The sequence below is a fragment of the Rhipicephalus microplus genome, unplaced genomic scaffold (genome assembly GCF_043290135.1).
Source record: "Rhipicephalus microplus isolate Deutch F79 unplaced genomic scaffold, USDA_Rmic scaffold_67, whole genome shotgun sequence".
Lineage (NCBI taxonomy): Eukaryota > Metazoa > Arthropoda > Arachnida > Ixodida > Ixodidae > Rhipicephalus > Rhipicephalus microplus.
In genome coordinates, this window is record NW_027464640.1 from 1,165,604 (window position 1) to 1,182,732 (window position 17,129).

The window sequence follows — 17,129 nt, forward strand, 5'->3', positions numbered from 1 at the left end:
ACTATTTGTCCACTTTTCTTTCCCCACATTTACATTACATATACTGCTAATAACATCCCCTATACCTTTCCTTGCCATTGTTGCTCGCTATAGTTCTCATTACTAGTGCTTCTTACAAAGAAGAACAAGCCCATAAGATTTCCACTTCTTGTCTGCAGCACAGAATGCTTCCTTTCACCAAATCCGTGCTCTGCCGTCAAACCTACAGTCACGTCTTACAGTGAAAAAAGAAAGAAAGCCTGAAAAGGGGGTCCTGCAGTTTACCGGCATTTCCCAGTGCATTCAACTAATCTAAGCGTGCTCTCATTGTCCAACACGGCATCACTCACGCAAAGATTAGCGGTTTCTCTTAGTTTTTGCACTCGATTAACTTATGCAACTATTCGTGGGTTTAGTGCAACGCACGGAGAAGGTGATACAAGCTATATGAAGAGGTGCAGGGGAAAAAAAAAGTCACAGCGTTGCCACAAAGACAAAGCAATGAATATGATAGCAACAAGGCCACACACATGGAAGGTCACACACAAAACGGCAAGCAGATCGTAACATGCCCCACGTTTTTCTAGCACAAATGACGCACGAAACGTACTTAGAGGTACAGATGAACGCGAATAAACAGCTCAGTTGTTACTTCGCTGCGTCTGAAATGCGCGCCCTTTTCGCAAACGGAGCCTGTGAAACGATTGCAGTGACCTTTGGGCACCTGGTAACAACAACAGAATTGTTCCGGTAAAAGCCCAAGGCCAGCCACAACGTATGATTGTCACCATCGTGAGATAAGCACACGCGTGAGTGGCCACCCTACGCCCTCTCCGCGGGGCAAAGTATACGCGTGGGAGATGAGAGCGCCATCTTGTTGGTAATGCTGAAAACACGGTAGTTCCCACCGAGATGCCTCTTTGCTTGCCGTTTGAATGTTGAAAGAGGTGCTCCTTCGTAGCTCAGTGGTTAACGCCTCGCACTCACTATTCAGAGGTCCCACGGACGATTCCGCGCACCGGAGTCTTTTTCTGGATTATTTTCCTTTCTTGCATTTTCATTTATATAAATACGTATACATATACGGTGAGTGATGGCGACGTTAAAACCGGCGGCAAGATCTAGCCGAGGGTGTCCCTATAATAGCTATCACAATGAAATAAAAGCGACGATTGCGATACTGCCTAACGCTAATTCTGAGTGCTGCTTGATGTTGTGCGAACTGCACAGTTATTCGCTGCACAGTTATTTGCAGAGCTGCCCACGTCCCGTAAACGCTTGCTGACGACTGTTCGTCAACATGGTCATGCATTGATTACTTTCTGGTAGAATATTGGTTACTCGCTCATGGTTACCCACCATGTAGGCAGGTACGAGTCCCAGAAACTCCTGGACCTGCTTATCGTCGGAAGTCTTGTTGAGTAGCCGCTCCCCCTGGCCGGCGATGACCACATGTTCGAGACGAAGTAAGTCGCCTTCCTTGATCCAAACGTCGATGAGCTCATTCAGTCGATCTGAAACGGTACGGCTTCAGGTGACTTCGCAATAGCAAAAAGAAAACAAAAAATGGTCATTGTGAAATTCTTTAAAGATTTGCGAATCAGACGATCCACAAGCCTCTTGACTAAAAGAAATGCGAAATACGTCCAATACGCAAATTTTACCGTGTCAATATGAGAGCACTGAAGGTGGTTGGTCCAAGACAGTTGTCACTAATCGCTTGAAGATCAATATGGATGCTTCGATTGACAGAATTAAAAAAAAACCTCATTTCCTCACATGGCCATAATAACATTGAGTTAAATACGCAGTTTTTCGCCCTGTGCACTTCATTTAGACCCAAAAAAAACCTATGCAGTGGGCAGACCTAGCAATAGTCAAAGTTCACCCATTGAAAAAGTCTGCTAAGCTGCATTATAACTGAAGGAAATGTGAAGCGGGAATGCTCCTCGCAGTTTCACCCGAAAAGTTATGAACTAATTGCGGCAATGGTGTTATAGACAGCTACACAAAATAAAGTGCGTAGGCTTGTCGAGATAATGTACAGCAGGAAACACTACCTAACTAATTACGTTATTCATCACGGTGTGATAGACGCACAAGTAAACGCTAACACATCTAGATGCCTGGCTCTACCAACCATGTTCCCAACTTTCGTGTTCTGAGCAGCGCGAACAGGAGCGAACGAACGTATCTGGTTCCTTTTCGCTTCCTTGAAATAACGCCAGCTGCAACATTATAGTTGCAAAGACAGATCCTATGAAACGACTAGCCATCTTTACTCACTAAACTTTTGGAACCACCACTAAAGTTACTTGCCAGTATGTTGTGCGCTGGCTTTTTACGAACTGTCGCTGCGGTTAACAACGGCCCCGCCACTCTTGGTAGCAATCTCTAAAAGTTTAGTCATGCTTTAGCTGCGTATAGCTTTCTATCGAGCGCATTTCCATGCCATCTCCACTGCGGGGCACATACATGTCAGAATTAGTTCCAGCAATCCAGTTTCAGTCTACCATGAAGATGGACCAGTTATCCGATGCGGCTTTCAGCCGTTAGTTTTTCTACTATTAACTTTCATCGCCGTAGAAGGTAGTGCAAAAAAACGATGAAAAAGGTCAAAGACAATACGTGCACGATGCTGCGTACATGTAGCCCTTTTCTTTGATTTCGTTTCTTGCACTGCTTCATACGATGATACAATACCAGCTCACTCAGCAAGCTACCACCCCCCCCCCTTAACTTTTGCAAACATTTCCACTTGTCGCACGTTGAATAATTTACGAGTCAGCCATGCATTTAACAGTCGAGGCATATCACCGACGGTACAGAGCACAGCAACAATGGCCCAAACTCGTTGTCTTTCTCTCTTTCACGGCACATTAAACGATTATGTTAGGTTCGAAGTTATAAATCAATATATTTCTTCCGGCAATTCTATAAACAACCAGTGGAAGTTGGGAAGCTGGAAAATTTAGCCCCCAAAATCAACGTTACGCACAAGGTAATCCCATTGCAATGCTCTTAAAGCTGCCTAAAGCTGTTAAACTGCTTAAACTGCTTAAGCTGCTTAAACAAAAAAATAAGACATCGGTATCAGAAGACAGCACGTATTTTACACGGCATACATTAGCCTGCACCTTACTCGACTTACTCCACTTTCAAGGCAACGTGAGTACTGCATCTTCAAGGTAATGTGAGAATGACAAGCAATGGGGCGGTGTTTAGTGCTGTGGCTGCCGCGTTGCTGCTGACACTTATAATAAGAGAGAACGGCATTATGAAATCAGTCGTGTCACTGAAAGGACAGGATAGCATAAACGGAGAAAACAAGCCACAGTGCAGTGTGCGCACGCATGAACTTTTTTTTTCCTTTCAGGGTGCTGCAGGTGACGAAGAGCGTACTAGGGAGAAAGAAATGAGACTCGATTCAAAATGGTACTTGGGGTACCATGGCAAAGCGACGCTAGTGAATGGTGAGTGATGATGAGAGTTTTTTTTTATGCGAAAAGCACGGCAGGAGTGTGGTTCAGGCACGCAGGTGAATATGTCGGAATACGTGTCGTGGTGACTCGGCAAGTGAGTGTCCCGTTTGCTGGGGTTCCCTTTGGCAGGCCAGTGTTGTTGGATGAAATGGGGGGTGTTTTGTGATGTCTGAACAGCGGCACCGATGAAGTGCTCCCGGGTGTTATTCTGAACATGCGCACGGCGGGTCTGCCAAGAAGCTGGGTGCGCACGCGTCAGCTCCGAACACTGTATGCATACTCACCCAGTTGCGCCGACGTGTTACTTGACACTTTACTCCCCTTATTGTTCGGCACTTTTTCCGCGCTTCTCCGGCGTGGTTCTCTAGCTTGGGATGTCTCCAACGGCTGTGGCTTTGAATTGCCCGCTTTCTCGAGTGCGTTGTCAGTGTCGACATGGACATGGTCTTTTGGAGCCATGGTTTTTGAAGGCTCAGCTGAGGCAGGTGCTACCAAACTTTCCGGCACGGCTACCGGTTCTTTCAGTAGTTCCCTTGAACCTCCTTGACCTTCCGTCATACCGGAACTTGTACCTTCGTCACCAATTGCACATTTGTGTTTTTGAGATGCACCTGGTGCTTCGTCCGAGCTTTGAGTGTCCACTGAGCGTTGCTTGCTTGCTTCATTTTGCTTGTCGCTCGACGTGGTTTCTTCCATTCCTTCACAAACGTGGGTAGATGTCACACCCTCGTTGGCAGAAGGTTTGTCCACAGACCCTTGGGTACGCAACATTTCTTCTTGGGTTGCATCGAAAGCAGCCACACCCAGACTTTTTTGCGATTGTGAAGCACTGCTGTCTCTCGTTTTACGCTCTGTTTGCGCAGTCTCGTGCTCTCGCTCTTTTGTTACTTTGCGTGCACCTTCACGGTCATGTTCATTCGCACTAACCTTGTGACGAACCTCTACATTGCCTTGACTGCTCTCGTTATGGCTTTTCATGTTGGTAGCTTTACCATCTGAGTCCTCTACCGCAGCCCTTGTTCTATTCTGATCTCCTTTTCTCTGTTCTCCCGTGGGCGACTTGTCCGTGGCAAGTGTGGCTGCAGAATTTGTTCTCAAAGCTTTGTTCTGACTACTCCCCGTTTTTCTTGTCTCCAAAGAACTTTGTTTGTTGTTCCTTGACACGTCCTTTTCCTCGGTATTTAAAGAATGTCGAGACATGCTTTTAGTCAAGTGTGTCTTCATGGACGCCATACTGCTGCTTCTTCTAGGGTTTGGCTTTCCGTTAATTGTCTCTTTTGCACCACCTGGCTTAGCAACTAGTTTTTGTTCACGTACAAGGCTCTTGTCAGCCTTACTGGACGGCGGCTTGTCGGTAGATTCCTTGACTGGTTGCCCACTTAGCTTCACAACTTCCAAAGGTATTCTGTCCTCACTCCCATTACTGTCTTTAGGATTCTTAAGGTCCACACCATCGACTTTCACTACTCTATCCTCGATGTCTCCTGTCCCCGCTTCACTGGAAGCAAATGCCTTGGGCCTCTCTTTCATAGATTTGCAATGAACGATGACGTCGTCACCGCTTGGGTCATGGACAGGCGTTGTGTCGTTTGACCTGGTTGTAACTTCAGCGTCAGTTACTTGGTCAGCATGTTCACTCTTTTCTATTTCCGCTCGTGTTTTCGGACTATGTTCACTAACACCAACATTTTGCGAAATATTCGTTTCGCGATTAGCTTCCGGCATACTTTGTAAGACACCCGTTTCAACGGGACTGAAAGCACCGTCGGGACTCAAGTGTTCGGACAAAAAGTCATCTTTCTCGCCGTTCGGGTCGCTGGCACGCTGATCGCGTATGATCTCGCTTGCTTGATTCTTGTCTCCATCGGATTGCGTGCGAGTATCAGTTTTCGGTTTCTCACCACCCGCGGAATTGCGACGCTTTTCTCCAGAACTGCTTCTTCTAGTTGATGATTCCTTCATTAAATTTTCTGCATTTAGATCATCACAGCCATTCGCGTTGTTTTCGGGATCATGTGAAATGCCAGCCTTATTGGCAGCTGCATGCGTGCCATTCTTCTTATCTGGAAGGACAACTTCAGCGCTCTCGAGGCCGTGTTCAGCTCCTCTTTTCGAATCTTGAGCAAGGTCCGCGTTTTTGATGGCGTGAGATAGTGCCACATCTTCTACGGCTCCTTGAAGTTTGTTTAAGCATTCACCTTTCTTAAACGGTTCAGATTCATCAGTTACCTTTGAAAGGCTCTTGCTTGTCTGACTACCTCCATTACTTTTATTTTCTGTGTTGCTTTTGTTGCACGTTCCCTGAGAGAGCTCACTCTTATCGATCTCCTTAAATTGTCCTGCTCGACGTAAGTCTTCATCGCCATGCTGCCCTTTACGTGCATCGTTATCATTCACCTCTGTGTCATTAGCTTTTGTTTTGCTTACCGCATTTTCCGAGGAAGGCACCATACTTTCATCCGTCATGCCAGTACTACACTGTTCCCTCGATTCTAGGTTCTCTGCATCCTCGCCATTTTCGCCCCCACTTTCGACACCTGCACCAACAATTTCAGTTACATCAGTTCTAGCATCATCAGAGGAGCCCTGGCCTTCTTTGCCCAGACCAGGATGCGTCTCTCGACGAGCCCCACTGTCGTCAGAAGAAACGGCGGTGACAGTGGGTGGGGAATCAGAGGAGGAAGAGGAGAAGGAGGTGGAGGAGGCATCAACAGCGCATGCTCCCTGCGTGTCTTCCTGGCCACTACGACCTTCCTTCGAAACGGCTCCGGCGGCCTCAGAGATTGGCGCTCGGCCATCGTTAACGGCTCCGAGCGTCGCACCAGACACGTCTTTCGCCGCGGCGACATCGCTCCCTGCGGAAGCCAACGCTGGGACATCGTGGTCCTTACCTCCACCATCACTAGAGCCACTCTGGCCCGATTCGTTATCGCCGGTCGCCTCAGTCGCCTCTTCTCCGCGTTCTGCTGCTGCGTTCGCGACGCCCGCCGTTTCCTCGGCGCTTTTGTCGCCATGGCTTACGACGCCGTCTCCGGCAGCCCCAAGCGCGCCTTTATCGGCGGGCACCGTTATGGTTTCGAGCTCGGTGCTACGCGCGGCCGCATCTACGATGGCCGGCTTCGTGTCCCGAACTGAGGACGACCGCTCTAGCGACGTGTCGTACACTGACGCCGTGGATCTTGATCGCCGTTTTCTGCTGTTCTTTAGGTAGTACTCTGCCGTCTTCCCTTTCTAGAAAAGAAACAGAAACAAAAGCGGAAGCCTTAGAAATGACGGGTGTTGGCATGACAAGCGGTGAATAAATGAACCATATGCCACACGTTCTCTTCAGAGCAACTACTAATGCCTCACCTGATCCAATGCCTTCGGGTCTGCTCCACTATCCACGAGAAACTTGTACATATCGTGATCTCTTCGAAGTGCCGCTAAATGCAATGGGTTTCGGCCGTGCTGAGGAAAAAAAAGAACAAATGGGTTAGCAGCCACCTACAGCTGCAGAAAAAGAAACGAAAAGACAAACAATACAGACATGGTTAGGCATGCGATTCCAGGTTTGAATGTTTCGACTTCCATAAGTTGTCTTTGTAAATGAAGGCAAAGCCCGTTCTTGTCATACTCATTTTACCCAAAGGATCGTCATATACCAATAAGAGATCTGAGAGATACCTGGTACTATAATCCCCGTTCGGTTTTCGCAATGTGGAAAAAAAAAGCAGAAAGAGAAAGCGGTGGAAGAAAAAGCAATCGTGATCTTCTCTTTACACGCTTATTCATAAAATCACACTATAGCCTATGAAATTCACATCTATTATATCTGTTGCACGTCGGCGGGAGCCAAAGCTGCGTGGTTCGTGTCAAGGCTATGAAAATTGCGGCACAATTCCTGTGTCCCAGCTCACCGGTGCCTTGAGGTTTATGGCAGCTGGGAAGGCATCCAGTATGAGCTTTGCCGCCTCGAGGTTTCGGGCCTCGATGGTCGCGTGTATCGGATGGCAACCCAGGTCGCTTCGCGCCCGCAGCAGCTGAGCGTCCGAGGCAGCCAGTTCCTCGAGCTTTGCCTGGTCGCCGCTGATGATGGCCTCGTGGGCAGCGCTCACTTGGTGCTGGAGAAAAGAGATTAATGACTAGGAGTCAGGCAGAGTTATAAATTGACTTGTGGTCGGCTTTCAAGCGTGAGGGTCAACGGGGAGGTTGATCTGCATATTTCAACAGGACAATACTAGCCGACATTATCTTCAATTTTAAGGCGAAGTTGTCTTAGTCTCCATTGTTTAGCAATACAATGGCAGTATGAGTAGTTAGTATCAGCAGTAGTAGTAGTAGTAACAGTAGTAGTGTTGTACATGTCACATGGTCAATAAAATGAAATGCCGACGATAATTCTCACGATGTATGTGATCTCGCAAGCCAGTCACACACTCGCACACTTACAGCATCACTCTGCCACAGTCATCACGGCGTGGAACTGGCTGAATATTATCAACATCTAACCTCTTGAAACTGGAGGTTGGGCCGTTAAGTGTTCGCAGAAAAGCCTCGCAGAGCGATGACGACACCATTCGGCGCCTGGCAACGCATTGGAGAAAGTAAAAAAGAAGAGGATGAGAAGAAACAAATCAAACAATCGCATTTCTGAGACAGACGGGACTCGAACCCGGGTCGCAATAGTCTGAAGGCTATCGTCATAACCATTCGGGCTATTTGGGCATGCAGGTAGAATATGCTAAGGGCGAGATAACGAGGGAAAAAATTGAGAAAAGAGAAACATAAAAAGAAAGAGACAAAAAGAACGAGAAAAAGAGGGAACGAAAGCCTAGCATAGCCGGGAACAGCTGAGTAGAGCAAGCGGGGGGGGGGGGGAAGAAAAACAAGGTGTTGTGGAGTGCTTTGAGGGAAATGAGGATGAAAAGGCCACCAGCTTCTCTGTTTTCTCAGTAAATTTGCACTGTTGTTGTGTAGCTACCCAAGTTTCTTTTGTTTTGTTTTTTGCACACATGGGAAAAGGGAAGGAACATTGTGAAATGTTAATGGTGCCTACTGTGCCATCCAACCACCCGGTCACAACGTCAGAAGGCACAGTAGGCTTTAGTAATAACGGTTAAAATCTGTGTTTGTACCTCCACCGGCCGAACTACCGGCTTCACGGAACATTGGTTGGTTGCGTGATGTAATGCCCCCTCCAAGTTTTTCTGCCTCCATGGTTTTATCTTCGCAGGGTCGCGCAAGGCTATGGAGCCCTGAACTGAGGGCCCCACTGAACAAAAAATCTGTATATACATTTGATAATACAAGTTTATTCCCTCTTTTGGCAATATCCAAACTTTCCATATATCCACCCAGTCTAGAACGAATCACGAATGATTTAAAGCACGTGGTTAGCAAAAGTGCGTAACGACTTAGAGTACTTTGTACTCTCCTATATGCATTGAAAAAAGGAAGTTTTCTTGTAGGCGTACCTTGTACATACACAAACAAAACATCGAAAGCAAATAAAGACAGGTTACACATCTTACAAATGAGCACTGAAATTTAATTTATCCCTGTATCTTCAAATGTTACAAGTTAAAGAAAACACAAAATGAATCGAGTTATTCACATTTCAGAGAATGCCACGCATGAATGCGCACTAGAGTGGGCGCATGGCTAGTACGGAACAACTGGAAACTTCAGCTGTCCCTCTTTTACTTTGAAGAAACGTGTGTGCCATCGTCGAAGGAAAGTATCTTCACCATGTGTTTCCAGCTGCTCATCGAGGTAATTCCACACAATGAACCGTATTTTCTGTAGTTCCGGATAGGCGCCTCTTTGACGCTTGTGCCGTACTTCCTCTAGACAGCGTCGCCGCCACAGTACGTACGAGGTCACTTTAAAGACCAATCTTGCCAACAGCCCATGCTCTGTTCCCACGCACACTGTGCGAAAGCCAATGAGGTGTTGTACCATGTGCCAGACGCCCTTCCCCACCGAGCACTGAAACAGAGCATGTTAGGCCGTCTCTCTTTTGCCGCAGTTTAGACAGCGGCCATTTGGAACGACTCCCCAATATGCTAACCGATCACGCGTGAGCAAAATCTTCTATCTTCTCAAATAAACTCGTGCACCTCATTAGGTACGCGATTGCAACGCCATTGTTTCTATTTTCTGCGCAGTATTCTTATTCTTCCTCCATGCTCAGTGTGCTGATTGTGACCATTTCACTTATTTTCTGTGATGAAACATCTTCCAGACTGCACGAACCCATTGATTCAAATACAAAAAGCTACTAGTATCTCTATTAAACTTAAGTGGAATTTGTGCTCGTGGTCCGATGTACGTAGTAGCCGTGAAAGTTCCTTTTACCGTACTGCTCCAGTACGAAAAAGCCTGTAACCCGGGAAATTTTCGCAATCGAAGATCTTTCGTGTTGTTTTGGCAGCTTTCGTGGACGCTGCAAAGTGTGGGAGACGAAGGCCTTCGCGGCTCGTGGGGAGCTGTAAAAATTTTTTTTGAACCTTTGCTGGTTTTCCTCTCGAGAGAAAGGTGTTCACAAGGAAGGCGAGGCATCCTGTTACACTGCGAGGTAGGAGAACGCAAAATCACATGCATGTGTCTTGATGATTGTTGCTTTCGCGTTAGTGACAGTTAAAAACGATTGCATTGTGTGTTCAGAAAAAAAGTTTAACGATTCAGAGCCCTTGGTACTCTACTATGGGAGAGCAGAAAGGCGTGCCAAGCGCGGACTCAAGAAAAAAAAATTTCAGCATACCCATGGAGTGAATGATGATGAGTGGGGCGAAACTTCGAAGAGTTTAATCGGTAAACCACTAGTCGTCCGTCCACTGACCGTGTCCGTCTGTCTATCTGTCCATCTAGTGAACACTCCATGTACCGCAATCTCGCATCGTTTCATCACATATTCATCATAAACAAATACCGCCATCTAGCGTACATTCCAAGAACTAAACGCGATGTGACTACCTACTACATACACCGAGGACACACAACCAACGGCTTAAAAAACTTCAACTCTAATAAGAGAGATTTCTGTGTTCACAAAAAAAAAAAAAAAACTGGCAGCATATCCACGGAGCGAATGATGGAGAGTGGGGCGAAGAATTCGTCCGTCCATTCGTTCTTGCTTCCGTCCGTCCATGCGTCCGTCTGGGTGACCGTCCATGCGTTAATCCGCCCGTCCGTGCGTGCGTCTGTTCGTGCGTCCATCCCTGCGTTCATCCATGCATGCGCCCCTGCGTCAGTTCATGCGTCCATCCATGGATCTGTCTGTGTGTCCGTTCGTCCATCTATTCAATACTCCAAGTACCACCATCTCGCATCTTTTCATCATATATTCCCCATATAGAAGCACCGCCATCCAGCGGACATTCCAAGGACTAAATGAGTGGTGTCACATGCACACTTTCTTACGGCTTGCGCTTCGGGTCTACTTCCCACCTTTAAGCACCTCGAGTTCATGGTATATACTAGTTCACTGTATTTATGGCACTGCGGCCCAACGCTCACTAAACCTTTCTAAATCCAAGAAGGTTGCGCCCAGCGAGTATAACGTAGCAACCTTTTCCTGTCAGATAGTGCATGCTGAATGTACGTGCCAATGGCTGCTAATGGGAAATGAGAGACAGGAGGATTCGGCTTTTACTTTCTTACGGCTTGCGCTTCGTACCTACTTTCCACCTTTAACCACCTCTAGTTCATTCATGGTATGTACTAATTCATTGTATTTATGGCACTGCGGCTCAAGGCTCGCTAAAGCTTTCTAAAACAAAGGAGGTTACACCCAGCGAGTACAACGTAGCAACCCTTTCTTGTCACATAGTGCTCAATGTACATGCCAATGGCTGCTAATGGGGATTGCAGCGTGCGCGTTACCTAAAGGCCGAATGCTCCTGTCTCTCATTCCCCCTTAGCAGCCATTAACATGTGCATTGAGCACTATCTTTTATTTTTCAACAACGCACAGAAGAAATCTCTCACCGGAACCACCTTGGAGGTCAAAATGTTATACTTGTTACATACTACAACAGCTACGAGAGATGAACAGGTGCCGCTATAAGGAGCTTCGCCCCTAAAAAAGTAGGTATGTTTAGAAAAAGTTGCTAACAATTCAGAGCACTAGGTACTCACTCTACTATAGGAGAGCATAAAGCCGTCCCAATGGCCTCTGTCCGGTATTTGTGTTTGGAAAAAAATGTTTTAACGATTTCGAGTACTTCGTACTCAACTATGGGAGAGCACTGAGCCGTCCCGCTGTTCGCCCCTCGGATGCTATGGGTCCGGAATTTGTGTTTAGAAAGCAAAACTACCGGACACAAATACAAAAATACCGGACCCATAGCATCCGAGTTTGTGTGTTTGGAAAAGGTTATTAACGATTTAGAGCACTTGGTACTCTACTATGGTAGAGCGAAAAGCCGTCCCTTGTGAGTAGGACATCTACACGGCCATTCGTCAAATCCGAGTTTGTGTGTGTGTGTGTGGGGGGGGGGGGGGGGGGGTTAGAAAAAGTGGGTAACGATTTAGAGTACAGGGTACTCTACTATGGATCGCATTGGAGCACGATACAGCTAACGACTCGCTTTCCGATGTTTGTGTTTAGGTGTGTTTAGAATGAGTGAGTAACGATTCAGAGTACTAGGTACTCTACTATGGGAGAGCGTTGAGCCGTCCCGCAGGCTAATCAGTCCCCCAAAGAGAGACGCGAAAGAAGGAACAAGGGGTGTGTTTAGAAAAAGTTGTTCACGATTTAGAGTACTTGGTACTCTACTATGGGAGAGCACAAAGCCGTCCCGTCGTACACTAAGCCCTTTTATAAAGCACTGCTACGGGTGCCTGCTTGTATATAAAAAAAGTGGTTAACGATTTAGACTACTTAGTACTCTACTATGGAGGCCTGCTTGTTTAGAAAAAGTTTATTTACAGCATGTACAGAACACAAAGGCTTCATACCATTCCAGTAACAGGGCACATACACTTCGGCACATCTATATTTCACGACTAACATCACTACGTTACATTGAAGACATTTGCTCTAATATACATGATTATGTTGGCATACATGTACACAAAAATTCAATGTGATATCACGATACAAGGGTATAACGATACAATGCTTGTACGCTTAAAAACTCCAACATTTTCGACGAATCGTGTGGAAGAAAGCCCGGCAGTTGGTTTAACGAAAGTTACCTCGACAAATAGTCTGGTCTCTGACTCTCTTCTATGCCCAACCAAACAGTCGAACAAAAAGTACTACTTGAATATCTTCCGTGACACAAATACAAGTAATCGGGAGCACATTATCTTTAATGAAGAATGCGCGATATTCTCGGGATTTTCCGGGTTAATGCACTTGTTTGTCAAAGAACGTGGTGAAAGATTTTCGGCTGATGTGTGTCTCGACACCTGGCGTTTTCGAGATGAAATGTACAATCAGTAACGAAGTACTTACGCGTGAGTCCTGTGTCGATGTGTGGTCCTTGTTTCTTTTGCGCTATGGTTTTACAGCGAATCCGTATATGTCTCGTTGGTTAGAAAAATTGGTGCCCTAAACAAAAATTGCCAGCTTTCGAAATGTCCGCTTGATGACATTCGAAGCACTTATGTGAAGTGCAAACCGCATAATGGATGACAACAGTGCCTGCGAAAAATGCGAAGCACGTTTCTTCTCCCCACACACACGCACACACACGCACACACACACACACACACACACACACGCACACACACACACACACACAAACACACACACCACCCACGCAACACACACACACACACGAACTCCAAAAACTCAAGTGGGGGAAATACACTGCTGCTGCATATCGACCTGCTCATTCCTGAGAAGCTAACTAGTTTATTTATTACAGTTTCATGCTGCACTCACTAGGTTTTACCCATGTTTTTTTTAACTAATTGGCTTTTTCAAATAAAAATAAAAATTTGGGAAGTTTCCCCTCTTCATTTATGTTAGATTGGCTTGAGCCCGTTATACCTCTTGGTGGTACGGGCTACCCCCCTTTTTCCTTTTAGTTATTTTTACATATAGGGGGCGGAAAAAGCACACACACACACACACACACACACACACACACACACACACACACACACACACACACACACACACACATATATATATATATATATATATATATATATATATATATATATATATATATATATATATATATATATTGGTATTGATACCCAGCACCTTCACCAGTGTCGCAACGTGCAAAGAACAGGACACAATGCTTCCTTTCGACGTTAACAGCAAGGCTCTATTCACACACAAAAACAAAGCGCAAAGCGCAAGAGCAGACGCTCAACGTCTTCCTCGAAAAACACCAGAGACTGCCGCTCGTGATGCTGGCTTCTTCCTCCTTTTGTGTTTACGGCTAATAACCGTGACATTATATATATACTGTAAGACGGCGTCCAGGACCCTCAAGACTCTTCTTTATTGTCTCGAGTATGTGACCCACAACCTAAACTGGAGTGGTGATGATGAGTATGTACAGATGAAAAGATGGGATGGATAAATAATGCTCACACTTATTTTTCCGTACACTTGAGTGGCCGGCCAGGCCGAGACTTAGGCGGGAAAGATACGGCGAATAAAGGGTTTAAAACGTGAAACATGGACTATCTCAGAGGCACGGCAACGACAGTCCGAGGAACCCTCGACGGGAGTAACAAGGTTATTGACAGGAGATGTTGGTTCACACACAACGTAAAGTTCGAGAAAGCGTGACTGAAATTTTTTACACAATCCTGGTGTACGAACAGGCGTCCAAAGTAGCACTTCATCTCCAGGACGGAACGTGACGTCTCAACGAAAGCTGTCATAGCGTTGCTTGCGGGCCTCCGTGTTGAGTTGAGCACGTTGCCGTGTACCAGCGAGCCTGGAGACGAAAAGTTCTGGTGTAGTCGCGGAGGTTTTTGTCGTTACACTGAATAAAGAGGCGTCAATGGTGAATGTCGGCGCACGACCGTAGACGAGGAAGAAAGGTGAAAACCTGGTGGTTCGTTGGACAGAGGTGTTGTGCGCAAACGTTACGGCAAGATTTTGTACCGGTTATCGCGGTTCGGTCCGATGTACATGAATATCATATCGATTAAAGTCTGTTGGAATCGCTTTGTCAGGCCATTTGTCTGCGGGTGGTAAGCGGAAGTGGTCTTTTGAACTGTGTCACAAGTTTTTAGAATTTCGTCAAGAATTCTGGACAGGAAGGCCTTGCCTCGGTCACTCAACAACGTGCGAGGCGCACAATGACACAACAGAATGGCTTCTAAAAAGAAGACGGCAACGTCCGAGGCAGAGCTAGTGCGTATAGGAGCGGTCTCCGCGTATCGTGTGAGGTGGTCGACGGCTGTGACGATTCAGCGGTGACCCGCTGGCGTTACGGGAAGTAGTCTGAGGAGGTCTACTCCGACAACGAGAAAAGGTGTATCGGAACATGGAATGGGTTGTATTAGGCCAGCAGGAGCTGAAGTTCGTAGTTTCCGACGTTGACAAAGTGCGCAAGAAGCGACATAATGAGCCACAAAGGTAGAAAGACCAGGCCAGAAGAAACGGCTCCTAACGCGGTTGTAGGTCTTCTGAAATCCTAAGTGTCCAGCTGACGGGTCGTCGTGCAGTGCTTCGAGAACTTGTTTTCGCAGCGAACAGGAAAGTACTGGCACCCACCGATGCCCATCCGCATTGTAAGTATACCGCTGCAGGACATTGTTCTCTAGCTTGAACTGCCATAGCTGACGACGTAGTCTGGCATTAGGTGGAGAAGGCAAACCATTCAAATATATGGTGATGCCGTTACAGTAGGGGTCGTCGTATTGGCACACGGCAAACTGAGCGCTGTTGTTTAAAAAGTGACCGAGCGACTGGCAGGGGCGATAACGTGATGAAGAGGAAGTCGCTTGGTCACCTGAGGGGTATTGAGGATGCGTGGTTGGAGATGAAATTGGCAGAGGGCAGTGAGAGAGAGCGTCGGGATTGTGATGCTGTTTACCAGACCTGTACACAAGGTCAAAAGTGTACTCTTGCAAACGGAGTATCCAGCGACCGAGGCGCCCAGAGAAATTCTTCAGCGGGGACTACCAGCGTAGGGCATGGTGGTCGGTAATCACACTGCAGTGAAGTGGCGTCCATACAGATAAGGTCGAAATTTCTCGATGGCCCAAATGACAGCAAGGTATTCCTGCTCTGTTATCGAGTAGTTCTGCTCCGCAGGTGTTAGTGCGCGGCTGGCATACGCAACTACTCGCTCACGTGAAGTGTCGTCGCGCTGGAGGAGGACAGCACCACTTCTGTGGCCGCTGGCATCTGTGTGCAGGAAAGTATGTGCACTCTCATCGAAGTGACGGAGGATGGGGTCCGACGCCAAAGCACGCTTAAGGGCTTCGAAAGCACACTCGCACTCATCAGTCCAAGTGAAGGCCGTTCCCGACGTCGTAAGCTTGTGTAACGGCCCCGCAATGACAGCAAAGTGACTGATGAAGCGGCGGAAGTAAGACGCCAGGCCCACAAAACTTCGCAATTGTTTTTCATTGCCCGGACGTGGAAAACGAATTACGGCAGCAACCTTGTCGGGGTCGGGTCGTACGCCATCTTTGCTGACAAGGTGACCCAATACTTTGATGCTTGTGCTGGCGAAGTGGCACTTCTTTGTTTTGAGCTGAAGGCCAGCGTTCGAAATTCATGTTAGAACTTCGTCCAAACGCTTAAGGTGCAAAGGAAAAGTAGATTAATAAATTACGATGTCGTCTGATTAACATAAGCAGGTTTCCCGCTTGAGACCACGTAAGACAGCATATATATCATGCGCTCGAATGTTGCTGGAGCGTTGCAGAAGCCAAAAGGCATGACGTTATACCCGTAAAGCCCGCCAGGCGTTCCAAACGCCGTTTTCTACTTGTCTGCTTCACGCATAGGTATTTCCCAATACCCTGATCGGAGGTCGAGGCTGGAGAAATATTCTGTGCCTTGCAGGGAGTCGAGGGCATCATCTATACGCGGCAACGGATATACATAATTTTTTCCGTGATCTTATTGAGCGCTCTGTAATCAACACAAAAGCGGACAGAGCCATCCTTTTTCTAGACCAACACCTCAGGGGACGACCAAAAACTCAATGAAGGTCGAATAGTATTCAGTTTGAGCATGTCGGTGGCATTTTCCTCAATGATTTGCCGTTCCGCCGAAGACAGACGGTATGGGCGGCGGCGTACAATGGAGCTGCCTTCGGTTTCGATGCTACGCTCTGCAATGGAGGTGCGGCTCAGAACTTTCGAATGTACGTCAAATGAAAGGATGTGCTTTTGGAGGAGGTCCGGGAGGTCTCTATTTTGCTCTGCAGTGAGATGAGGACTTATGGTAGCATTTAAAGCAACAGTTGTAGCCTTGATATCAGTTTTAGCAGACAAAGACGGTGATTTTGTGTGAAGGGGAACCAACGAAAAAAGCTCGCTGTCAGCGAAGCAGCTCACACCAGTACCCTGGGGCAGCATCACTGGCGAAGAAGTTGGGTTCAAGGCGGTGACCAATGCTTTACCGTCGTTAAACTGCACAAGGCCAGGTGCAATAGTAAGCCCTGCAAGTTTGGAGTGAACTGATGGAGCTATGAACACGTCACCGGTAACTATAGTATCCGAAGCCATCGTGAGAGTTTGTTCATT

The 17,129-nt window shown here is 47.0% G+C and overlaps 1 protein-coding gene across 1 annotated transcript in view; it reads right to left on the reverse strand.

Moving 5' to 3' along the window:
- Positions 1-17,129, reverse strand: part of LOC142790047 (uncharacterized) — a 105,393-nt gene that overhangs the window by 20,557 nt on the left and 67,707 nt on the right. The window contains exons 15-18 of the mRNA XM_075885079.1: positions 7,361-7,564; positions 6,813-6,911; positions 6,353-6,692; positions 1,339-1,493 (exon numbers count right to left, since the gene is read on the reverse strand). Coding sequence (XP_075741194.1) covers positions 1,339-1,493; positions 6,353-6,692; positions 6,813-6,911; positions 7,361-7,564 — 798 coding nt within the window. The remainder of the gene's footprint in view (positions 1-1,338; positions 1,494-6,352; positions 6,693-6,812; positions 6,912-7,360; positions 7,565-17,129) is intronic.